Source organism: Catharus ustulatus, chromosome 1 (genome assembly GCF_009819885.2).
Source record: "Catharus ustulatus isolate bCatUst1 chromosome 1, bCatUst1.pri.v2, whole genome shotgun sequence".
NCBI classification, from domain to species: domain Eukaryota; kingdom Metazoa; phylum Chordata; class Aves; order Passeriformes; family Turdidae; genus Catharus; species Catharus ustulatus.
The window spans coordinates 71,838,996-71,865,158 of NC_046221.1; the positions used below are offsets into that span (position 1 = coordinate 71,838,996).

Below are 26,163 nucleotides of genomic sequence, written 5' to 3' on the forward strand. Positions count from 1 at the left end.
TGTTGATACTTGGCAAAGCTTTAGAGCCTGCATTACCATGCTGTCCCCTTGGGGCTTCAGTGTTGTGCTTAAGGTGAACTCTATCCAATTTCATTATACCTAACACAAGGTACATTGTTTTGCATCCTCTTTACCAGCCTATTCCTTGCTTCATTGTGGTCTGTCATCTCCCTTCCCTAATGCTAGTGTAAAGCTGTCCTCAGGGGTGGCTAGAAGCTACTTCCATTTCTGAAAAAAAAATCAGAACTGTGGATCAAGTACTGTTTTACAATCCAGTTCAATAGCTTCTGCACAATCCATTACAGACCCTGCTGAAATTTGTTTCAGATGTTCACCTAGGCAGCAATGCAGACACAAGTGTGCATCACAGTTGGTTCAATTATCTTCTCCTTGTTGTCCTTGAATTGTCCCTCCTCCCTTGGTCATCCACCATGTATTTATCTCAGTTTTTTTCTAGGAGAGATCAAGCAGAGATGCTACTAGCAGGATTCAAAGTGTTCCATAATGAGGTGTGTGGCACGTGACGGGTAACACAGAACATAACTTCACTTACAGAAAAAAAAAAAATAAATCTCATTCCTGTGTGTGTTAAGCTGCTATCGCTGCTAGATAACTCCCAGAAAAGATAATTCTTTAGCAGCAGCATAAAATCTCACACCAGCCCTCTGTGGTCCTGAAATTAGAGCTTCATGTACACATGTTCAGCAGCACTATCTAAAACAGAGTTTCGTGCTTGAAAGTGCCTGTGGGCTTTAACATCACCACCCAATCCTTGTTTCTTTCAAGTGCCCGAGCTATGGAAAAACCATGCTTGTGCTTCAAACATACGGAAACGTGATTAAGCAGGCCTGAGCTAGAAATACAGGCTTGAGGGTGCTATTAAAACATAGCAGCATGTGCTTTGCTGCTACGGCGTAGTAGAGGCGAATGAAGAAAGGAGATGAGTTCCAACAGGTGTGCAAAGACGAGTTAGGCGGTTTTGTTTTCTTTTTCACCCCAAGACAAGCCATGTCGCTTCGATTGCGGCCTTTTCCACGAAGGGTGGAGGCGAAGTTCCCCCGGCGCCCCAAGCCAGCGGCGTTCAGCATGCGGAGGGGCCGGCCCGCAGCCTGCCTCTCCCGGACCGGAGCCGGACGCGGAGCCCGAGCGGGCGCGGGAGACAATGCCGGGGCCGGGCCCGCCCCGCGCCATTCCCGCCGCGCGTCACCGGCGGGGCGGGGCGCGGCGCCCGATTTAAGGGGCAGCGAGGGGCGCGGCCGCCGCAGCTGCGAGTGCGGGAGGGAGCGGCGAATAAGGCAGCAACAGCAGCACCTTCGGAGAACGGCACCATGCGTGAGATCGTGCACATCCAGGCCGGGCAGTGCGGCAACCAGATCGGCGCCAAGGTATGGACGGTGCGGAAGCGGGGTCGCAGGTCGCGCCCCGCGAGGGGTGCGCAGCCCGTCCCGAAATGAAAAGCGACCCGGGGCTTGTTAAGGCGTCGTGGCTCCTGCCCCTGTGTCCCCTGTCCCTGCCGCTCTGAGCTGCCACGGGGCTGGGCGGGGCAGGGATATGCCCGCGCTCCCGTCTGGCGTGCCCGGCCTTTCGCAGGCAGCCGCGGCCATCCCGTGCTGCCTCGCCCCTCTGCGGCCACGGCGCCAGCTCCCGAGGGAGGGAATGGGAGGTGGTTCAGTGCCACACACTGAACGTGTGCAGGTGTTGCCATCTTGTAGTGGCTGCATGGTTTTAAGTCAATGCTAGACAATGGGAGGACAACAAATTGATGCAGACAGAGATGGTCACCCTTTGGATGCAAGCTACAAAGGAATTAATTTGCACTTCAGTGCTCTGGCTGCTTGTCAGCCTCCTGCTAGTTCAGCTGCTGCGGCCCTTGTGCACTGACTCACCTTCCCACCCGGCAGCTGCTCTGCCATGCAAGGGAGTGGTCAGGGCCGCCCGCGGAATGCATGGGCTGCACTGGGGGTGTGTGATTGGCACTGGCCAGCTGTTTCCACTGGCACTGGAAACGGCTAATGGCCATTTCTCAAAAATTTCCTCTAGTTCTGGGAGGTCATCAGCGATGAACATGGCATTGATCCCACGGGCAGCTACCATGGGGACAGTGAGCTGCAGCTGGAGAGGATCAACGTCTACTACAATGAAGCTGCTGGTAAGTGCCTGCTTCCTAGGATGTCCTCAAACAAATGGGGTGGACATGACAGCTCACTGAGGCTGGAAAAATCCCCGAACAAGAGCTATCATCTGCCACTGACTTCTCTAAGAGACCTTTGTTCTCAGAAAGGCTCTGATAACACGGTAGTCTTGATTGTGACAGTGCCTCTCTGGAGAAATGCAGGGAGGAGGATGGGAGAACAGCAGGGCTCCTGTGACACTGGCTGCCGACTGCGAGGCTCTAACGCTGGTTCTGGTCCCTCCCACAGGTAACAAATATGTCCCCCGTGCCATCCTTGTGGACCTGGAACCCGGCACCATGGACTCTGTGCGCTCCGGCCCCTTTGGACAGATCTTCCGTCCTGACAACTTTGTCTTTGGTGAGTGACACTGGGATGTGGAGGAGTTCCCCGAGTAGGAACTCCACGCACAAGAAAGACTGGGGTGAGCATGCACAGGGAACCTGAATCCCCATAGCAGAGTGGGGGTGGAAGAGAGGGGAGGAGCCCGTAGGGAAGGGGCAGTGGCATCACCTGTTTGTCCCTGGGGCACTAATGTGACACCTGGCTTGCGGTCTGCCCTGTAGGTCAGAGCGGGGCTGGCAACAACTGGGCCAAGGGGCACTACACGGAAGGCGCTGAGCTGGTGGACTCTGTGCTGGACGTGGTGAGGAAGGAGTCAGAGAGCTGTGACTGCCTCCAGGGCTTCCAGCTGACCCACTCGCTGGGCGGAGGCACGGGCTCTGGCATGGGCACCCTCCTGATCAGCAAGATCCGTGAGGAGTACCCCGACCGCATCATGAACACCTTCAGCGTCATGCCCTCGCCCAAGGTGTCGGACACGGTGGTGGAGCCCTACAATGCCACCCTCTCTGTGCACCAGCTGGTGGAGAACACGGACGAGACCTACTGCATTGACAACGAGGCCCTGTATGACATTTGCTTCCGCACCCTGAAGCTGACCACTCCCACCTACGGGGACCTCAACCACCTGGTGTCGGCCACCATGAGCGGCGTGACCACCTGCCTTCGCTTCCCCGGCCAGCTGAACGCCGACCTGCGCAAGCTGGCGGTCAACATGGTGCCTTTCCCGCGGCTGCACTTCTTCATGCCGGGCTTTGCCCCGCTGACCAGCCGCGGCAGCCAGCAGTACCGCGCCCTGACGGTGCCCGAGCTGACGCAGCAGATGTTCGACTCCAAGAACATGATGGCCGCCTGCGACCCCCGCCACGGCCGCTACCTGACCGTGGCCGCCATCTTCCGGGGCCGCATGTCCATGAAGGAGGTGGACGAGCAGATGCTCAACGTGCAGAACAAGAACAGCAGCTACTTTGTGGAGTGGATCCCCAACAACGTCAAGACGGCCGTCTGCGACATCCCCCCGCGCGGCCTCAAGATGTCGGCCACCTTCATCGGCAACAGCACGGCCATCCAGGAGCTCTTCAAGAGGATCTCGGAGCAGTTCACGGCCATGTTCCGGCGCAAGGCTTTCTTGCACTGGTACACCGGCGAGGGCATGGATGAAATGGAGTTCACCGAGGCCGAGAGCAACATGAACGACCTGGTCTCTGAATACCAGCAATACCAGGATGCCACTGCTGATGAGCAGGGCGAGTTTGAAGAGGAAGGAGAGGAGGATGAGGCTTAAGCCTCCTGGTATTAAAGGAACTTCTGTAAAGCAGGCATGCATCTGAATGACTTCTGGTAGTGGTGGTGAAGCATGTTTTCTAGAAACTATGTACCCAGTTATCCTCTCAGCATTTGTGACTTTGCCAGATTTCTCATTGTAACAGTTCTGAATCCTAATTCTTACAATGTTTTTTGTCCTTTAATATTAAGAGCACATAAAGGCATGTATTCAAGGTCATGGTTTCTGTCTTTCTTAACACCTCTTTTGGACAAAGAACAGCTGTTCAGCCTGGGTGGCAGCAAGTTAGTTTAAAGACATGTCAGAAATCTTGCACTAAAGTGATATGCTCTGATCACTGAGGCTTATGTATTTTTAAGACATATGCTTCTCATGCAGTTACATTTGATGTTTGTCTTACAGGACTCAAACCTACCTATAACTGCATTGAAAATGGAAAGCCAACCTAAATTCCTAAACAAGGCAAAGGCTAAGTACCTCTGACTTGTTTTACAGTCTGTGTTAGCGCAGGAAATTTTCTACTTCTCTGTTGAAGTCCTTTGCAAAACGCAGGTGTAAATTATGCTTCCCTTCTGGCATCAGAAGCAACCTTAAAAAGGGGGAAAAAAACCAAACACTTATTATACATTTTATTCTGTGAGTATAGGTAATTAAAATGCTTGTTGCATTTTCCTTGCTCTTGGTTACCCAGCAAGGAATTACAGTAACTCTTATTTTAACTACTGTCCCTATGTATGTGGTTGGAATGTGAACCACAGCAACAGCTGGAGTAATAAGCATACTACTTTTCCCACTTTGGAGAGGATAAAATAAGCCTAAACCAAAACTTTGTTTCCTAGACACAGTTTCTAGAAAACTTTCTGGTCATCTTCAGAGAAGGTAAGATTTCAAAACATATGTAAGATTCACCTTTGAAAGGTATGTAATGTACCTGAGAACTTTTGCCTCTTTCAGAGAACAGTAGTTGTGCTGGGCAGTGAAATGTAGAGTTCTTGTCATTACCCAAACTTGGTTAGTATTTGTACTTTGTCTAATCTTTCTGCAAAAAGACAATCTAAAACTAAAACTTTTCCCCCATTAAAATAAAAAGGGAAGTCAGAACTTCTCTGCCTATACCAAAAGCTTACAAGTAGTACTTGTGAATAAGGTTAAATCTTTATAACATGAATACGAATTTGGCATGCCCAAAATTCTACTTTTGTTTTTAATCTGAGACAAACTTTATACATCAGGGATGCGTGCTTCCTTGTATAGGGTGGGAAAGTCTTTAAATTGTTTTGTTTTACCATCTACTAAGCAGTTTCAACAGAGCTAAACAATTTTCACTGATACTTTTATGTTGCCTTCATGTCAGAGTCCCACTATAGCAAGAGGGATCAACCTCCTTTTGGTTTTGTTTTGGGAAAAGAGCAGAAGCATGTGAACATACCCAGCTTTTCCAGTGAATTCTGTCAGATTTTTTTAAAGTCTGTTTCTTCAAAGATAAGCAGCACACAAATGCACAAACTAAAGCACTGTGCACGCTTTTTCCTGCTGCTGTTCATGTTTCCTGCTACTGTCATGCTACCAAACTCCAGCCATACCATGCAAATGCAGAATGATGGCACACTCTTTCACCATAAGAGAAACCCGCAATGTATCTGGACTATAAGCAAAAGCTTTTTCTTTGCTACTAGATAAAAATCAAGGCAAGAAAAACTGATGGTAGAAGCATGTGTTACTGAAGATGTACTGAGATTAAGCTTTTCCTTCTGCTTCACAATGGAAAATGTCATTTCCAATGCAAACAGGGAAGAATAGGACCATGTACCCAATACACTAATAATACATTGCGTGAATTTATGAGAACACCATTAGTCTGATTTCTTTTCTCACAAATATGCATGCGGGGAGCACTTCAGCACAGATGTGCAAAGAATTACTGTTCTACCCTTTATTGGCAATTTCTAACAGTGTTTCCTCTTTGACTTGTCTTCCAAAGAGAAGCTATCGGCTTCTTGTCTAGTTTCTTGGGATAATTTGCCTTAGTCAGCATCTGGAGTATTTTGGAGCTCAGTGAAATCAAGCAGGATGATAGGTGTTCTGAACACAGGGCATGTTGGAGTGATGAACCAGCAGACATGAAATAAAACACCTGCATGTGATTGCTAGGAAGATCTCTTGTTCTCATCTTTCTTGTAGCAGAATGCATTACTATGATCAGCAGGGTTGATTTTGAGATATCATTCCTTTTTTCACTTAGATGACACCAGCAAAACAGTTCCCTACACTTTGCATTCAAAAAAATGCTTTCCTCCCCGCTCCCAATACTTCAGTTCTCCAGTACTAATCATCACAGTCTGTTATTAAGTAGTAATAGAATGCTTGCATTTGCATGCAAATTAATGAAGAAAATTCAACTGGTAAAAATCCCAGCTTTTTATAGGAAGTCTTTCTGGACTCTGCAAGCTGTGCTGGTTTTGCCTGGGGTAAATTTTCTTCATGGTAGCTGTTACTGGGCTGTGTTTTAGATTTGTGCTGAAAACAGTGTCGATAATACAGAGATGTTTCTGTTATTGCTGAGCAGGGCTTGCACTGCCTCAAGGCTTTCTCTGCCTCTCGTCCTGCCTCACTAGGGAGGAGGGTGGGGGTGCACAAGGAGTTGGGAGGGGACACAGCTGGGACAGCTGATCCCAACTTACCAAAAGAATATCCAATACCATATGGCATCATGCTGAGTGCACAGAGCTGGGGAAAGAAGGAGGGGGTGTGTTGGAGGGATGACATTTGTCTTCCCAAGTAACTGGTATGTGTGATGGAGCCTGGCTTTCCTAGAGATGGCTGAACACCAGCCTGCCTGTGGGAGGAGTGGGTTAAGTCCTTGTTTTACTTTGCTTGCATGTGTGGCTTTTGCTTTAGCTATTAAACTGTCTTTATCTCAATGCATGAGGTTTTCTTTTCCCTATTTTTACTCATCTGATTCTGTCCCAGATCCTATGAGTGCTGACTGGGGTTAAACCACAACACACATGAAGCAGTTTTTTCTTGATATTTTTCTTGTTTATATAGTAATGTTTCTGAGCACACCTGTACGTTTATTTTCTCATTCTGCTTTTCTTAAAAACACTGAAAATTCATGGAACAGGTACAATCAGAATCTTTGAGGTTGTTCACACCAGTAGGGCAGAGCAAACAGAAGTAAACTGTGTTTCTCTCTCTAACTGGGAATCTCTTTCCATTCAGAGTATCTAAATTCCCTATTCTACTGAAAGAGACAGAAATTAAGTCCCTTACAGCAAAAGGAATGAAATTGTCATAACAAACAACTTTGCTTCCTTTGATAAAGCTTAGGGAGTAGTGGTTCTGTTTGTGTAGTGGAAAGAGGAAAAGGAACTTACTTACTTGGTTTTTCTCAGAGGGCTTTAGGAAGGAGCTTATTAAAATACTGTAATTTTTTTATACTGCACGAAAAGCCCAGCTACCCTATTTGCATTGTAATGTGGTAGGGAAGTTTAGAATAGCTCTCTGTGTGGCAGAGACAACTTGTCCAAATACTATTTTTTTTAACACTGGGTTTAAACTACTTCATTTTTCCAACAATGGTTTATAAAAATTCTGTAATTTAACTTACCGAGAGCCTTTGATGTGCTTATGAATATATTCTGCATGAGCTTGTGGGACCAAAGGGTCTTTCTGACCATGAATTATAAATGTGGGACATTTAATATCTGGCAGCAACTGTTGGCAGATATTACCTAGGGAGAAAACAAACGAAGGTCACGCTTTGGTTTAAAATTGTATGAAAGATGAAACTGCTTCCGCAAAGGACTCTGAACTCCATTGAGTTCTAGCTATTGCCTCTCCCTATGGATTGTGTGATCAATCTACAGAATTAGGTAAGCAGGACTATAATTAACATTTCTTTCTCCAAAATCTTACTTCACTGCTATTTGCTCCATTAATGGATACTAGCACAAAAGGATACAGAGAATGAAGTACTTCTAGGATACAGAGAATGAAGTACTTCTGTTCCACAATTCCCCTAGGCTCCTTTTGACTCTTCAAAGCTAACGCATGCATCTCATTCCCGGCTTTGTTCTTTTTAGCCTCAGAGTCTTATGGCCCTCACGTTTAACTGCATTTTGTTACAGCAGTTGTTGGGTTACAAGATGTGCTACTTTTTTGGGACAAATTAACTTAGGCTGTACTCATAGCTGTTGGACCTCCCAGGCCCTTTGCTGTCTGCAATGCTCTAACGGATTGAGCCTAGCTGGGGGCTAAGCATCTACCTAAGCCTCTCCATCACTCCCCTGCACAAGTGGACAGGGGACAGAAAACAGAATGAACGGTTCCCGAGTTAAGGACCAGGAGAGAGCGCTCATTGAATACCATCATGGGCAAAACAGACTCAACTTTGGGATATTAATTGAATTTATTACTAACAAAATTGGAGGAGGATAATGAGAAGTAAAATAAATCTTAGAAGCTTCTTCCTGGGTTCTACCTCCTGTTCTTCTGTGGTGCAGGGAAATGGGGAGTGGGGGTTGTGGTCAGTTCATCACAGGTTCTTTCTGCTGCTGCTCAGGGAGTCCTTCCAGTGCTTCAGTTTGGGGTCCCTCTCATAGGAAACCGTTCTCCATTAACTTCTCCAACATGAATCCATCCCACAAGCAATGGCTCCCCACAGACTGCTGCAAGGTGAGTCATCTTTCCACAGGATGCAGTCCTTCAGGCACAGCCTGTTCCAGCATGAATCCCCCACTGGGTCACAAGTCCTACCAGGAAACCTGCTCCAGTGTGGACTTTTCTTTCCATGGGTCTGCAGGACCCAGCAGGAGCCTGCTCCAGCATGGATTTCTGACAGGTATAGAGCTCTCTTGGGCATACATACACCTGCTCTGGCATGGGCTGCTCCAAGAGCTGCAGCTGGATCTCTGCATCCCTGTGGACCTCAATGGGCTGCAGGGGCACAGCTGCCTCACCAGAGACTGCACCATGGGTTGCAGGGAAATCTCAGCTCAAGCACCTGGAGCACCTCCTTCCCTTCCTTCTTCACTGATCTTGGTGGCTGCATAGTTATTCCTCTCACATATTCTCACTCTGCTCTTCTCTGGCTGCAGTAACATCTGTGCAGTAACTTTTTTTCCCCTTCTTAAATACAGTAGTTTCACGAATACAAGCCGCACGGATTATAAGCCGCACCCCCGGTGCCTCGACAATGTTGCTGTCTTTGTCAATAGATAAGCCGCACCCCGAATATTAGCCGCACTTTCGTTCGTCGCGAGAATCCGTGCGCAGCTTTCACAAATTGGCCAATTAGTAACAGGATCGCGGCATAGCGGGCTTTACTGGCTCGGGGCGGGGCCAGGAAGGCTCGGCCCGCTCATGGTTGCCGACGGGGCCGGGTGGCCCAGCTCAGCGCCACGGCTCGGCGGGGCTGGCCGGGTGGTGCTGCCGCCGCCGCCGGGCTCGCTGGCCCCCCTCTCCCGTCAGCACCGCCCCGCTGCCGCGTTCGCTCGCCCAGCTGGCAGGGCTGCCGCCGCCGGGCTCGCCGCCCGCCCCGCTGCCGCTTTCGCTCGCCCTGCGCCGCGCCTCGCGAGCGCCGCGCCTCGCGAGCGCCGCGCCCGCCCCGCGCCGCGCCCGCCCCGCCCCGCGGCGCTTTCGCGAGCGCGGCGCTTTCGCGAGCGCGGCGCTTTCGCTCGCCGAGCGGCGCTTTCGCGAGCGCGGTGCTTTCGCTCGCCGAGCGCCGCTTTCGCTCGCCGAGCGGCGCTTTCGCGAGCGCGGCGCTTTCGCGAGCGCGGCGCTTTCGCTCACCGAGCGCCGCTTTCGCGAGCGCCGCTTTCGCTCGCCCCGCCGGCAGGGCTGCCGCCGCCGCCACCAGGCTCGCCGGCCGCCCCCTCCCATCTGCACCGCCGCCGCGTTTCCTCGCCCTGGCCGGCACTGCAGGCCCCCGCACCGCCGGGCTCCCCCACGCTGCTGGCCCCGATTCTGCTGGGCTTCCCCCGCTGCCACGCAGCCCCACCCGCCGGCCTTCCTGCTTCTGCCATGCTGCCCTGCACTGCTAGCCCCAGTTCTCCCGGGCTCCCCCGCCATGCTGGCTCAGGCTCTGCCGCCCTCCCTGCCCCGCCCTGCTGGCTCAGGCTCTGCCGCCCGCCCCCCACACTGCTGGCCCCGCCTCTGCCAGGCTTTCCCACCTCTGCCGGGGCCGGCCGGGCTCCAGCTTGGCTTGGGGCTGCCGCGGGCTCTCACTTCCGTGTTGGCAGCTTTTAGAATTTTGTTAATAGTTTAGCCGCCCCGGAATATTAGCCGCACTTCCGGGTTTCCACCAAAATTTTGGTCAAATTGGTGCGGCTTGTATTCGTGAAATTACTGTATGTTTTCACAGAGGTGTTACTGTCATCACTCATTGCCTTGGCCAGTTGCACGTCTATCTTGGAGCAGGCTGGCATTGGCTCTGCCAGACATGGAGGAAGCTTCTAGGCACACTGCAACCTCTCTGGTACCAAAACCTGGCCATGCAAACCCAGTACAAATGCATAACCATTTGATATGAATTGTACTAAAGCTATTCAAAGGTTATTTTCCATGCCCATTCATAATTTTATGCTTACAAGTCATTAATCTCATTAGAAATAGTTTTAATGGTTTTGCTTAAAGACTTTTCTGAATTTTCTCCCCTTTTTAATTTCATTCCTTAGAAACCCAGTTTCCAAACTCATTGCCTAAATTCCCGCATTTTTGCAAGGGAATCTTTGGGCAGAATATCCTCCATGGGCTTTATGTTCCATTTTTCTTTTAGATAACTTTGTCTATTTGTAGTTGTCACCTTGCAGCTACCAACAGCTGTAAGATTAATGCTCATACATGCACACTTTCCTTAGCTCTACGGCCAGAGGCTGCTTCACAGTTTTTCCAATTGTTTTGGTTATTTATGCAGCCTTTGTTTGCAGTTCTACTGGTTTAAATATTTTCGTTTAGAAAATTTTACCCATAGTGCTCTAACACCTGCAGAAATGTTGACTGTTTTTCAGAACAGGCACCAAGCAAATTTAGGTTATTTATCTAGGAACATAGCTGGTAGCCAAACTATTATTTCCTAATTTTCAATCCTAAAACTGTTTTGTACTATAACCACTAAATTGTATTTTAAAAAGCATGGAACAGCAAGAAGAATCTTGGATGTTGCAACTTCATGCAACTTACTCAGTTCCATTAACTGTTGGCACCTTCTAAAGTTAATTTCTTACGGTATTTCACACTAAAAGCTGTCTCATTCAGGGAAAATACAGTAGTTTCACGAATACAAGCCGCACGGATTATAAGCCGCACCCCCGGTGCCTCGACAATGTTGCTGTCTTTGTCAATAGATAAGCCGCACCCCGAATATTAGCCGCACTTTCGTTCGTCGCGAGAATCCGTGCGCAGCTTTCACAAATTGGCCAATTAGTAACAGGATCGCGGCATAGCGGGCTTTACTGGCTCGGGGCGGGGCCAGGAAGGCTCGGCCCGCTCATGGTTGCCGACGGGGCCGGGTGGCCCAGCTCAGCGCCACGGCTCGGCGGGGCTGGCCGGGTGGTGCTGCCGCCGCCGCCGGGCTCGCTGGCCCCCCTCTCCCGTCAGCACCGCCCCGCTGCCGCGTTCGCTCGCCCGGCTGGCAGGGCTGCCGCCGCCGGGCTCGCCGCCCGCCCCGCTGCCGCTTTCGCTCGCCCTGCGCCGCGCCTCGCGAGCGCCGCGCCTCGCGAGCGCCGCGCCCGCCCCGCCCCGCGCCGCTTTAGCGAGCGCAGCGCTTTCGCTCGCCGAGCGGCGCTTTCGCGAGCGCGGCGCTTTCGCTCACCGAGCGGCGCTTTCGCGAGCACGGCGCTTTCGCGAGCGCGGCGCTTTCGCTCGCCGAGCGGCGCTTTCGCTCGCCGAGCGGCGCTTTCGCGAGCGCCGCTTTCGCGAGCCCCGCCGGCAGGGCTGCCGCCGCCGCCACCAGGCTCGCCAGCCGCCCCCTCCCGTCTGCACCGCCGCCGCGTTTCCTCGCCCTGGCCGGCACTGCAGGCCCCCGCACCGCCGGGCTCCCCCACGCTGCTGGCCCCGATTCTGCTGGGCTTCCCCCGCTGCCACGCAGCCCCACCCGCCGGCCTTCCTGCTTCTGCCATGCTCCCCTGCACTGCTAGCCCCAGTTCTCCCGGGCTCCCCCGCCATGCTGGCTCAGGCTCTGCCGCCCTCCCTGCCCCGCCCTGCTGGCTCAGGCTCTGCCGCCCGCCCCCCACACTGCTGGCCCTGCCTCTGCCAGGCTTTCCCACCTCTGCTGGGGCCGGCCGGGCTCCAGCTTGGCTTGGGGCTGCCGCGGGCTCTCACTTCCGTGTTGGCAGCTTTTAGAATTTTGTTAATAGATTAGCCGCCCCGGAATATTAGCCGCACTTCCAGGTTTCCACCAAAATTTTGGTCAAATTGGTGCGGCTTGTATTCGTGAAATTACTGTAGTCTAGTTTTAAAAACAACTTGAGTTTTTGACCAACGATGGCTTTGTTGTCCTCCTTTTATCTCTGATGGATTTTCTTAACACCTTTTCTTATATCTACTGTATCTGTGGCTTTGTTGCAGTGTCTTAGCTTTAATTGCAATCTAAGCTGTTTGTAATCTAAGTTGGAAAATTGATTTTCCCCTGGGAAAAACCCTGCAGTCTGTTAGGTGCTCATCTCTTGCAGCAAACATCAAGCTTCTCCCAGTATCTGACCCAGTTTCAGCATCTAGATAATTCAACTCCTTGTTATATGTTTCTTGGTGGCTTCTTTTTCACAGTCACTTTATCTCAGTGTCTGAGGCATGTGCAGGAAGTGAAGGGATGTCACAGCCACAGATTCACCAGCCTGGGCTTCATGCTTCAGAAAAATATAGTTTTAAGGAGATTCCAGAAAGGGTAAAATAAAATTGGAACCTAATTTGTTACATCACTTTACTGGGAGAAATTCTAGTCCTGTGTTGATGGTATTCAAAAATTTATGGAAAAAATATGACATGAAGCAACATTTTCCTTGTAGTACCTGCTGCCTATTAATGTACATCACCTTCTATCTTTCATTATGAGAACTACAGGAAAATGTGTATAAGAGTTACAAACTCCTTTTTTTAATATGTTATGCTTTAGGCAAATCAAAAGCAAATTCCCTCTGAATCAAAATAGCACCACAGATTATTATCCATAATATCCTTGGCTGAAAAGGTCTATGTAGAGTAATTGCAGAAATCATCAGGGATAAACAATTACATTGTCCAGTTCAACACTTTTTTGTTTTATTTTTTAACACCTGAGCTGCTTCAATAGTGTTTTTAAAATGTGTTTTCTTCAATACTGAGTTCTTAAAACCTGAAGTCCCTTCTTTTTTAACTCACATGCTACTAGGTTTGAAAGACTTCTTCAGCTCTGTTTTGCAAAAAGTGGAAAGATTATGCCTTACTTTTGGCACATCTTAACTGTGTCACCAAGAGATAAACCTTTGATACTGAGACAGAGGAGGAGAGAAAGGTTCTGCCTGAGCAGAACCCTTCCTGTTCAGTGTGCACAAAGGCAATGTCTTAATAATGCAGTTTTGTGTGGTGGAACAAGAGGAGAGCCTCATCAGCTAATGTTTTCCATAAATGTTTTCCTCCTGTACCTTTCTGGTTCTGTGAACCATCTACAGAGTAATTGTGTTATTCCTGAGTGTGAGTCAGACCCAGCTTTTAATGCCATATGCAGAGTCCTTCCTTTACTGGCTGCTAGAAGTACTGTTTAATTTTTTTTATTTTTTTTTTTTTAAATCCAGAACGGCCTGCTACTCTAATTGCCTCAGTTCAACATTGTGAAAGTCTTACCATCTGAATTTTCAGCAAAGTGCGATATTCCATCTACCCAAGCCTCACAGGTTTCTGCAAAGTACTTATGTCCATACAGCTCTTCCAGTGGTTTCCTGACCTTTTCACTCCATTTTGAAACATCTCGGATGCCTACATAAAATAACATTGAAATATGTTATGTTCTTTCCAGTAAAAGGTACAAGCCACACCCTGGTATGGGGAAGTTTCCAAACCAGACTGCAAATATGTATTTCAAACTTGAAACTGCAATTAATATTTTAAATAATTCATAGTATGGAAAGAGTGTAAAAAAGACAGTTGTGCAATCTTTGCTGTTGTCTTCTGAGTTGTAGGGGAACATCTTGTTATTATTGTCACAAGGAAAAACAGAAAAAACATAATATTCAAAGGACTCAGTCCTAAAACTTCTGATGGTTCTTTCTTGAAGGCTTTGACAAGAAAGTTCAAGGGCTATTTTGTGTATAAAGATGGGACTGTTTAAAAACAGTGTCCTAGACCTGGCAGTTCTTTTTTATTTTCTTTAGCCTTTTGCATCGACTCATGGATGGAAGTTCTTCCATGGCTCCTACCAGCTTTCAGAGGAAGGAAGCTCTTACTAAGACATTCCAGCAGACTGACATCATGGTACATTTGCCATAGTTTTACACAAAAACAAGTGACTCTACTTAGTAGAGATCTGTGACTCATGGCAGGCTGGCTAAAGCTGTACAAATAATCTGACATTTTAGTTATTTATATGTCAGATTTTTCTATTTTTTTCCCTCTAAAATTTTCAGTACTGCTCACAAACTAGGTATTCAGGGTTATTTTCACTAAACTATATTTCAGCTCTACAGCTTTGTACTGATAAAGTCTGAAACAAAGTTGGCACAGCAGAGAATCGTCAAACTCCAACATATGTGACTAGCAAAGGTTTTAATTGGTTTCAAAAAGGAATTAAAGGAAGAAAGGAGTGAGGTGTTAATTAACAAAGATAATTTGTCCAGAAAATTGACAAACGTAACAGTGACTGGAAGTATTTTATAACAGCATCTGATTGGAAATGAGTCTGCTCACCCCAGGCTAGGTGCTACTGAGCAACTGTTTCCCATATAGAATCTACTGTTCGATCCTTGTGGCTAGCATTAATTTAAAAAGAGAAGGGAGAGGCCAATGTTGATAGGACATAGATACCAGATCAACACTTTTCTCTCCTGCCAAACTCTCCAGTGCAGCTGAGATGCACTGATGAGCCAGTTGTAGAAGAGTTATGCTGATACTCTCTGAGCTCTCTCAGCCAGGAGAGATGTTGAAAGCAGCAACGCACGAAGGACAAAGGCCAATATTGCAGTGGGTGCTCTATGTAAATAGGACTTCTTTTTTGTTCTTGTTTTGTTTTCTTTTTAAATTTTACTTTCACACTTTAGTCTGTTGTGCAGGGAGATGTACATTTCATAGTTATACAACAAAAATTTCAAAGGTATAAAAACATGTAAAGAAATAAACCATTTTACAGAGCTAAAAAGCATTTTGCTTTCTAAACTAAAAAAAATACTACTACTACTGACACTTTTAGTTTTTATATAGGTAAGGTAAGTACAGATGTGCAATATATATACACTTGTAGTTTTGCTGAAGACAGAGATTTCACTGCTGCTATATATCAAACTCCAGTCACTAAAATGAAACTATGCCAGGTTACCTTTGTTGAGAGCTGACATGGTTAACTCATTTCATTTCTATGTTCAAAAGGAAATATGGCCCTTTTCTGAGCTCACCAGCCATTTCTTCCTATTTTTCTTCATAGTGAGAAGTGATGTCAGATTCTATTTCACATGAGTGGAATAAGGATCAGAAATCCCATGTTTCTTTACTTTGCAAGGTTTTCTAATGATAATAATTAACTCCAAAGGAATGCAAATGTTAAAGACACCTTGGGACATTTACTGGAATGATTCATTTGCTTCCTGAACTTAAAAGGTAAGTTATGAACTTGTTTTTTCACTGTCTGTATTATATAGGCCCTAGAGGAAAAAGCTGTAATGAGCTAGCCCAATGATTATCTGTGGACCTGGTTTTAAAAAGGTTTGGCCAACACTAAATCCACCACATTGTGCAAAATGTGAGATAAGAACTAAAACCTAGGGTTTGATAGTATTATTTGGAATTTATTTTTAGGAATTTGTTATAACAACAAAATTTCAACTTTCTGGAAACTACTGATAAGCTGTTATAACTTCTGTTTTTCATCAGGGTAAGCTGGTAAGGGCTTGTTAAAAAATCTATTATATTACCTCTAGAGTATTTGTTAGAGAGTTTCTCACTATAACTTTAATCTATCCCTACACCTAGAAATGTAGTGAATTTTGTGTCCTGTCTCTTTAGGTTTGTTGTGTTCTCAGCTCTGTTTCCACTTAGCTGTTACATGACCAAGATTCTTGGCTCAAGTAGAAATTAATTCATTTAGAATACGATATCAAGTTTGTACATACCATTGTAAATTCTCACATCCTCTTGAGTAACGCTGGCATTTGCTCCCCAGACAACCAACTTGTGGATAAGATTTGGGTACCTTGCAGCAGCAATGAGTGCTGTAATTCCACCATCACTCCACCCCAGCAAGGAGAACTTCTTAAACTTTAGTGCCTTGATTCATACAAAAAAGTTATATGCAAATCATCAGCTGGCTTTACAGCCAAATGTCAAATATTTCTTGGAAATTAACTGTTCAGTTTTAGGCACAACATTACATAGTTGAACTACAGTCAGCTTTTATAATTAGAAAATATAATTTTCTTGCTATACATAAAAAAGTTTTTCAAAAGTCAGATATTTGGAAAACAAGAAATTACACATGCCATTTCAATTTTCTGTAACTCTTTAATGAAATAGGCAGTAGTCTATTAGATTCTTGCTGTGTTTTAAAAAGCCCTCCTAAAAAAGAAAAGTTGATTTAAAATTGAGAGTAAAGACCTTTCAGAGAGCCTAATGATATGAACAATCTATGGGTTCTCTTGGTGTGAAATTGGTAAAGACTATCACAGTGTGAATGATAAGCAGCCCAAGATTAAGCTAAACTTAGGAAAAAGAAAAGTGTAAGACTTGAAAGATAGAAGCCAGTGATCTGGTTTACTGATGCTTGCTAAGCTAAAAAAAAATCTATTTTGTAACAACCAAAAAATGCTTAAAGTATTTTCTAAAGGATTGTATCAAATTTTAGTTGCTAATTCACATTTTCTGAAGCTTGTAAGTGTATATTTTAAATATTACTTCATGGTCAGTTGTGATTCAAAACATTAATAACTGAATTCCTCCTTCTTCAAAAGGAAAGCTTAGGGCAAAAAATATGACAACCAAGATCTTAATTCATTCTGACCAGTGACAGGACCCAAGGGAATGGCATGAAGCTGAGCTGGGGGAGGTTTAGGTTGGGTATCAGGAAAAGGTTTTTCACCCAGAGGGTGGTTGGGCACTGGAACAGGCTCCCCAGGGCAATGGTCACAGCACCAAGCCTGACAGAGTTCAAGAAGTGCTTGGATAATTTTCTCAGGCACATAGTGTGACTCTTGGGAATGGTCTTGCACGGGGCCGGGAGCTGGAGTCGATGATCCTGATGGGTCCCTTCCACTCAGCACGTTCTGTGATTCTATGATGCTTTCTACTGGAATTTGAAACCCTTGTTTTCCCATAAATGACTACATGTGATGGAGAGTACTGGCAATCACAAAAGAGGATTTTGTATGTATTATGTTCAGTGGGGAAGGTAAAGGCACTCATGAGAAAATACATCAGAAGGTTGTAGATGGATGATATTCAATGGTTAAGCAATACTCAGAGTTTTGTATATAGGAGCTGCAGTTTGTGAACTCATTCACAAGAAAATATATTTTAAAGTGTTTTTTGCTTTTGTTCTGCAGAAATGACAGCATTTTAGGTGTAATTAAGGAGGATTTTTTACTTTTGGAGTAAAAAAGAGTAAGTTAGTTAAATGAATTGCTTTGGTGCTTGGTGGTGTTGGAAGTCCAGGCCTGCTTTGTTGTGACAGAAGAAAGTAAAATGCAGGCAAAGAGAGAAACAACTACAGAGGAGGAAAAGAACTTTCTACTTTGCTTGTGAACTTGATGCTCAGGTGAGGCACAACTTTGCTAGTCAATTTTATATTTAGCAGACTTCTATCCCTATAAGGCTCTTCTGGTTTTGGCTTCACCTTCTGTATTCTGCTCACTATAGTTTTGACCAATTTTAGATTTCACTCTCCACAGCCATAATTACTAAACAGAAAAGAAATAAGGTAGGGGTAAGAGCTGATAGCAAGAAAAGAGAGCTTTGAATTTTTGCAGCTGATCAGAAGTTGGTGCTGGACTGATGAAGAGGTAGTTAATCTGTGTCCAACTTTGACTATTGTGCTGCTGAAGGGCTCCTGGTATCTTGGCAGATTTTGGAGGTTGGAAGCAGTGCTTGTAAAGGTTGAGTTTTTGATGTTGCTACTGTTCCCCTACTGCAAATGATGGAGCTCAAAGTTGACTGATAGATGGAATAGCTGATTAAATTTTTTGTTCTTCGTGCCAGGTTATTTGAGATCTGTTTGCCTCCAGTATTTCTCATGTTTACTAGCCTTCATCTTGATGCATTCTTTGGGATATCTCAGGATGCCTTTCCAGCAGGAGGAATTTAATTTATCCTTTGCAGCCTTCAGAAAAACAACATGATGCAACACATATGCTGGATAAGGTGTGCATCTTTTCTTGCTTTAATTTTCAACTACTTACAGTACAGGTCACTGACCTAACATGGGCAATAACCTGAAAGCAGGTTGCACAGCAGAGTTTTGTGGGTGATTGTGTGCTGCTCACATTTACTCTGTGAGTTAACAAAATTTCCTTTGAAGTCACCTCCTCCATCCAGGTCTAGGTGAAATGCAGTCCAATGACCACATACAAGAGTGAGCTGCAATACAACATTGCTCTGCACTGCATGTATGTTTTCACTGCATCACAGGGAGTGTAGCACAAGCAAAAGTTACAGTTGATCTACAAAAACATAGAGAAGCCCAGCCCACCCTTTTGCTAGGACAGTGGCTCTGAAGTGTAAGAACTTCTTAAATATCAACACTAATTATTTGCCTAATGATTGGTTTAATGCTATTGGCTTTGCTAGCATTAAACATGGGGGTGGAGGGCAGCAAAGTGGATTTAGGTGTATTATACTTTTATTTCAAGCAAACTCCTTCACAGAACACAAACGGAGACACTGAACAGTGTCTTCTGCATAAAAGTGCTAAATACTCTGCAGAATTTCAGCATTTGTTGTTTCACAGAAACCTTTCACCACTCACAGCTCCAGCAGGGATACCAGAATCTGAAGGAGACTAGAGCAAAGGTTCTGAAGGCTCACCCATACAGACGTTGTAGGCTGGATGATGTATATAAACCATTATACTCTGGAAATCATAGTTGGAATGATCCTTGGGATTTGTGCTATCCTTTATAATAGCCTAAAATAGAAGCAAGTCACCCATGCTTGGTAAGATTTTAGTAATTTGTTATTATATGCTTATATTGAGAAACATCTTCAAAAAAACAGGATGCTATGCCTCATTTGCTTTGGCAGCTCTAGAGATTGGCAGGCTGCTGTCCTGTTTGGCTGGAAGCTACACGGTTACATTCCCTTTAGGGAAAGCTCTGTTTAATATTTTGCATTTACTAGAGCTTGAACAGAGATGAGAAAGAGGGTTACAACCATTTAGACTACAAGTTTGTTACCTATTCATGGCAGCATCTTTAATTTCTTTGCTAGTGTAGCAGAAGAAATTGAAGGTTTATAGTACAGAGAGAGAGAGAGCTTTTACAACTAGAGGGCAAATCTGTGTCTTAATCCCGATTCTGCTGTCAGACTTACTTTGTTTCACTATGCAGAATCCACCTGGAAGACCACATTTCCAGTTTCAGATGGGCTTTCAGCAATGTTATTGTTTACTACAGAAACAGAGTAGGTGCAATTGTCTGAATCTTGCCATTTATTTTTGGAATGTTAATGCTCCGCCAACTTTCTTAATGTGACCAAAGAGACTGTATATCTTAATACAAAAAAGCCAGAATATTAGTTAAAGCTAAATCAGAAAATAGTGGCAGCAGTTTTAGAACACAATAAAAGAGAGACACAGAAACACAGATCTGAATAAAAAATTGTGCAAGAAGGAGAAATAATAACAGCTTTAGGCCATATTCTTTATAATCACAATAGCTGTATTAATTAGTAAGATTTGGCATGGTCACAGGAAGCCTTCGATTTCCCAAAAATATTACTTCAGTAATATGCTGTGAAATGCAAAGCATCAAGTTAATTTTTAGAATCAAATGTTTCTTAAAATGGGTTGCCCAAGGCAAAGTGCCAAGATTCTATTTGATAGAAAATTTTCTAAGAGCCCTTCAGTATGGTAATTCCTTCAATTAAATTACTTCGCATAGACTTTGTTTCTCATACACATATTTAACTAAACTCATGGGGTTCTTGGCTGCAACCCTCTTAGGGCAGGGTTATAGAATAAAAGCATATTGCTTCATATTAATTCCCACTGCTGAACCTCTGTGCATCTTGCAGAATAGGTGGGAGAAGAAAACATTTTCTGGAATAGTGTGCATATATTCACTTTTAAGCCTTCATTTGTATGGTCATTTCATAATCTGCCATCCGCTGGAAACAAACTTCCTCCTTCTCAAAATTTAAGGAAAACAGCTTTAAAAAAAAAAAAAAAAAAAATCTCATAATAGATTTACCTGCATAAGATCCACAGCATCTTTTGCATCCCTCTCAAAGAAATCTGGAGGAAAGTCTCGAGATGGAGGAATGGATTTTCCATATCCCCGAGGGTCCCAAGCAACAACTGTGAAAAGTTGCTTATTCATAGACTGAAGCTGTGGTCCAAAATCAGTTTGACCACTCCCTGAAACATTATAATTTTTCAATTTTATTAACCACCATACTGCATACATAGTATACATACTCTAAAGGGAAAGCGGGGATATACAGGTGAAACTGAGAATATTTTCAGAAATATTTTGCTCCAAATTTGTAAATTATGAAAGAGGCTTTATACAGCCTGCTATGATGATAGCAATGTATGCATAATAATAATAATAATATTGTTCACAACTGAAAAAATACATTATTTCTGTTTAAAGAGTTTGCATTGGCAACAGGATTGCTAGTTTAAAAAGCTGCTTAAAATCAATAGGTTCAAACATATGACTACTTGAAGGTTGACTAGCATTAATTTTTTTCTACCCTCCCCTTGAGAATTCTTTGAAAGAAAGAACCACTTCATGAAGACTTGAAAACATTACTGCCAAGAAGAACAAATGTTTCCTGCTCTTCAGTTCTTGACATTTTATCATCTTATCCAGCTATTCAATTAAGCATTTGCCCAACTCTGAGCACAGTAATAGTCCTACTGACAGCCTGTCATGAACTGTTGGTAAGTCTGATGGATCCTTTAGAACTGCAAGAACCCAGAAAAAACAAGCTGTGTTAATTTTAAGTGGTTGTTATCAAAAACAGTGGTTTTGATGGACAGACATGACTTAGCTAGCAGAAGCTGTTGTCCATCTCAAAAAACGACTGAGAATCTTAATGATTTTGCTCTGAATAAGCAAAATGTGAAAATACATCTTTAAGCAAAAAATAAATTTTAAGTGACATTTTCACAATAAACTGTAAGGGTTACATTATGTCTATTAATTCAGTTGGAATCCATCCAGCTTCTAAAGGGGAGTGCATAACTCAGTCTGTGTAACAAATATAGCTGACCCGATTTTTTCTCCCTTCTGCTATTTTCCACCTTGTGTAGCTATTTGCCACCTGTCCTGGACACCGCCTTTGTATAGTTAAATCCAAAAGTGCACGTGACCACTAGATCAGTCAAGACCTTGTATGAAAGGTGCCTGGTAAGATAAATGAAATGTTCTTAAAACTGATGGCAACAACTCTCCATTTTCCCTTCAGTTGAAAGTGTAGCAATTATGTTTTTTAATGACAATGCTCCATATTCAGGTGTCGAATACATTACTAAATTGTTTTGTGCATTCTTGCTTGAGACCAGATTGATAAAAAGGTTGTTGCTCTAATCTCCATACCTAGCATTCCTGGAAGCAGAAGAACTCCATGGCTTCCTTCTCCTGTTTGCTGATAATGCAGGTGGACTCCATTCACTTGGATTTTGGCAGATGTTATTGAAGTACTAGGGATAGGGAAAGAGGAGAGAAATAGGAAAACATTCAGACAGTTAATTTTCATGACTACCTGGTCACTCCAGGAATACAGAATAATTACTTTTCCTAGATATTAATGACAGCACTGGGAGATTTTAATGGGTCACTTGCCTTTCACGGGTGCACAGAAGAAAGTTTCTCAGGAGCACAGAACTATTCAGTTGTGATCACTGTGTAGCATTCATAGCTAGGCCAAAGGATTGGGGGGGAAAAACAATCTTGACAGTGCAACCATGAAAGTGTAAAGGCAGTCTTACATGGCTATAGAAACATTGAAATAAATACATGAGAGAGGAGAAACCTCATTCTGTCACAGCATAACTTTCGAAATGGCTGATGTTCACCTTGCTTTTATTAAACTGAGGCTCTTCATCTGCCAGAGAAACCACAATCTATTGTTGCTGTTCCTCATGAACCACAGGGTCTGCAATGAAAACCACTTTGCTCTGAGATGAGAGCAGAGAAGAAGAATGTGATAATATTTCTGTCAGAGTAATCTCACCAGGAGATAAGGCTTAATTGGAAAATACCACATAAGCAATAAATTCACCCACTAAAAAATCCACAGAAACCAACTGCACAGGCCATCTCTCACTTCTCTCAACACTTAAACCCTTACACTAATCTCCAGTACAAAGCAAGGCATATGTGCAAATGCAAATAAGTGACCTGAAAAACCATATCCAAATACGAATGTCTAGTGAGAAAGCAGAAGTAGCACAGATTCAAAGTATCTTCTTAACAGTATAGACCATTACATCTGTTCTCCCAGGCAAATTTGTGACCTAATGTTTGGAAAACATTAAATAAAATGAGTTTCTTTAAAGCTAATATATAAAAATCTTGCCATTTGCTTACCTATTGATTAACCATAATTTTACCTAGATTAAATATTCATGCTCTGTGAATTCAATCACTGTGAATTTCAGGTGCATAGAAACATATTGTTTTCCAGTCTTCAATATAATAACAATTCCTATTCCATGGTATGCACTGGGCAATTCATTAACAATTTAATTTTAATATGTAAAGTCTGAACTATTTACAGTATGTATAGAGCTGAAAGTGGTGGATTACAGGTACAAAGTGAATCCCATTAATTTAAACCCTTCTCATAAGAAAAATGAATAATAGCTTGCAATATCAGGTTCCCAATACATAAGTGGCAGTTAAACCACAGAACCTCTTCAGCACAAAGACAATTTTGATTTCACATAAAATCTTGGGTCTATGTAACCCATCATGCCAAATGCCCGAATAAAAGTTGTGACTGTGCAGAATAGTATCAGGTCCTTATGTGCAGATCCAATTTGAGAACTGGACTACAAATGCAGATCTGTGGCAAGAGTACAGCTCAAATAAATTAATTGTGTAATTATAACTGCAGTGAGTTTAGCTGAATTGCTATGCTAATGTGATCCAAATTATGGTTTGCCTGTAATATTAAGCCTCCTTAAAGTCCGTGTATCACATTTATACACCTCACAATTCAAATTCTGCACGTAGCACTCATATGGCTGCCTTCTCTCCATTTCGAATACTGACTTCTACCTTTTTCTTTATAAGGGCTTTTTAAAAATTCTTCATATGCCATTTTCTGGTTTGTCATTAATATCAGCAGATATTTTATTATAATTCTCACCACAGTATATTAGCACATTAGTCCTATTAAATTTTAAGAATTATGTGATGGGATTTTTGCTTATGATTAATAATTGCCAAAACCACTTTCAGTTCCTAACAAAATAGAAATAATCAACGTCTTGCTTGCTACCTTTTAAAAAACAGGTTAGCAACATGCAGTTTAATATACAGAGTTGTATTTTCCTGTTTCCTGACTCAGATTTTTTTCACAATTTAGGATTAAATATTAACATCAGGGGCTTGAGAATTTTGCTGAGTCTGTAATGCTTTTCCATTCTTGGATTGTGCTTCAGAGTGAAGTCCACTGAAATCCAGGAGTTTCACGCAAAGGATATTTTCACTACTTTTTGGACTAACAACAAATGAGTTGGGTTTTTAGGCACTAAGAAGCTGTATTGGATTGGCAACACCTAAGGCATACTTGGTCCTCCCAATACCAAATTTCTGTGAGTCTGAAATCACTTAATCAGTGTGCTTGTCAGTAGGATGACTTCACTTCTGTTAAGTTTTCGTGAAGAATGTTTTTTCCATTAGTTGACAGAACTGGAAACTCTGGTAAAACAAAACAAAAACACCCCACCCTGATATTTTGAATTAGTAATGTTAAGGTGTGTAACTCTTTGAGAGGCATTGGATACATACTGCCTTATGTTTACCAAGGCAGCACAGATGCAGAGTGGGCAGATCTTGTCCTTCACCTCATATTCTGTAGGAGTGCAGCTTAATCTGGCAACTACCTCTGTTCCAGCTGTGCTACAATACGACCTACTCTTTATCTGGGCAGGGATAAAAATTACGGTAGTACGTCAGTTTTCCTCAATAGGATCTGCGGAATAAGCAGTATGCTATAGATTAGATGCATGTGTTCTCTTGACGACCTCGGCGACCTCCAGGGAGCCCCCCAGCAGCAGCAGCAGGTGGCCGAGGGGCAGGCGGTCAGCGAGCGGCACGTCCTGCCCGGGGGGACCGCCAGAGGGGAGGGTGACAGGCACTGACCGGGTGGCGCAGCAGAGCCTGCCCGCTACAGATCCTTGCAGAGCAGGGAAAGTAGGAGCAGCCTCCTCAGGACACTGCCCGAGTCCCCACTTTGTCACCTCCGCCCTCCCGATCCGATGCACGCTCCCTCTGCTAACACACTTTGTCCATCCCACCGCCTGTCTGACAAATATCCCGTGCCCCAAGCCGCGGGAAGGAGGAGGGAGCCGGGGAAAGGGAGAAGGAGGTGGCTGTGGATTTTACCCGTAGCAGGCGGCCGGTCCCGGGGGCGTGAGCGGCGCTGCCCGGGCGGGTGGCTGCAACTGCAGCAGCACCAGAGCTCGGAGGGCCCGGCCCGCGCTCCGGCAAAACATTGCACACAGCGAAGCCAGCCAGGCGGGGAAGGAAGGAGACGGGGGGACGGCCCTCCTCCTTCCCCGAGCCCTGCCCCTGAGGGGCCGGCACACCTCTCCCCCCGAGCCCTCCCCCTGAGGGGCCGGCACACCTCTCTTCCCGTGTCCTGGCCCCGCTGGGCCGGCCCGCCTCCCCTCCCGAGCCCTGCCCCTGAGAGGCCGGCTCGCCTCCCCTCCCGAGCCCGCCCCCGCCGGGCGGAATGAGGCACCACCTCCGGGGGGCGCCAGGGCGTGAAGGGAGAGGGGCCGTGGTCCTCACTCTGATTGGTGGCCGCCGCTGTCACTCAGGCCAACACGGGGAGGGTTTGGCTTGTTCTGTGGCCCCGCCCCCCTGCGGCGCTGATTGGTCACTCGGCGGGAGCTGAGGGGCCGCAGTGGGTCTGTTGGTCCCTCCGCCCGGGTGGTTTTCTCTGTTCCTGGTGCCCGGGAAGGGAAAGGGCTGTCCCCGCTTGAGAGTACGAGGGGAGGGTTGAGGCTTTGCCCTCCCCAGCCGCCTCCTAGAGTACAACACCGCCCAGGTGCTTGGCTGCACCGTCGGCCGTGGCGGGGAGAGGGGCACTGTGAGCGCCTCCCTCCTCTCCAAGGGGCGGAGACAAACTGTAACACGGCAGGGCCGGGGTGTCTGCAGGGAGCAAAGATCCCGGCCCTGGGAGATACATGGGAGCTGAAGCCATGAAGTGCCCCTCCAGCACTGCCCGTGAAGCTCCATGGACTGTGAGAACATAGAGGACATGGGGTTGTCTGTGGCTCCAGGTCTGCCTGGAGAGCGGTGCCCTGGGCAGCTCTGGATAGTGCAGCCTCTCCTATGGCGGTGCCTTCAGCGTCGCAGAGTCCCGGCATTCCCAGGCTGGAATCATGAACTCTGCCTCACCAATGTATTTGTAGGGCCTGCTTGTGGCCAAGGGCTTTGCCTGGCAAGTGCCCGTGCTGATCAGGGCCGGCCACCTCTGGAGCAGCCTGACTGCTTTTGTTTAACGCAGCACTTGGCCTGGCTTTCCTCTGCACTTGCTCACAATTTACACATAAAACACCAAGGAGAGCAACTGCTTTCCTTGGTGTCGAGCTGTGTTCCTTGGTGTCTGTTTTCCAAGCATGGAGGAGAATGGATGGGTGTGAGCCACAGCCAGCCAGGATGTTGCTGGAGAAGGTAACGAGGAGAACAGCAGAAAGCTGCAGAGCTGGTACAAAGCTTGAAACAGACCTAAAGGTCTCCTGCGTTATACCTGGGTGAGAGGAATTTCCTCAGAACAGGTCAGTGTTACATA

The 26,163-nt window shown here is 45.5% G+C and overlaps 2 protein-coding genes across 2 annotated transcripts; one reads left to right on the forward strand and one right to left on the reverse strand.

Moving 5' to 3' along the window:
- The first annotated feature begins 1,253 nt into the window (after positions 1-1,253).
- On the forward strand, positions 1,254-4,012 carry LOC116997990 (tubulin beta-1 chain). The gene is made up of 4 exons (XM_033063271.2): positions 1,254-1,385; positions 2,041-2,149; positions 2,421-2,531; positions 2,738-4,012. Exons 1-4 carry the CDS (start codon positions 1,329-1,331, stop codon positions 3,796-3,798), a joined length of 1,338 nt encoding a protein of 445 aa, XP_032919162.1. The 5' UTR covers positions 1,254-1,328; the 3' UTR covers positions 3,799-4,012.
- On the reverse strand, positions 3,957-24,939 carry BPHL (biphenyl hydrolase like). The gene is made up of 7 exons (XM_033063283.1): positions 24,750-24,939; positions 21,732-21,835; positions 20,376-20,542; positions 16,092-16,245; positions 13,618-13,749; positions 7,409-7,532; positions 3,957-4,387 (listed from the first exon to the last, which is right to left on the reverse strand). The coding sequence occupies exons 1-7, from the start codon at positions 24,857-24,859 to the stop codon at positions 4,300-4,302; spliced, it is 879 nt and encodes a 292-aa protein (XP_032919174.1). The 5' UTR covers positions 24,860-24,939; the 3' UTR covers positions 3,957-4,299.
- Positions 24,940-26,163: the final 1,224 nt, after the last annotated feature.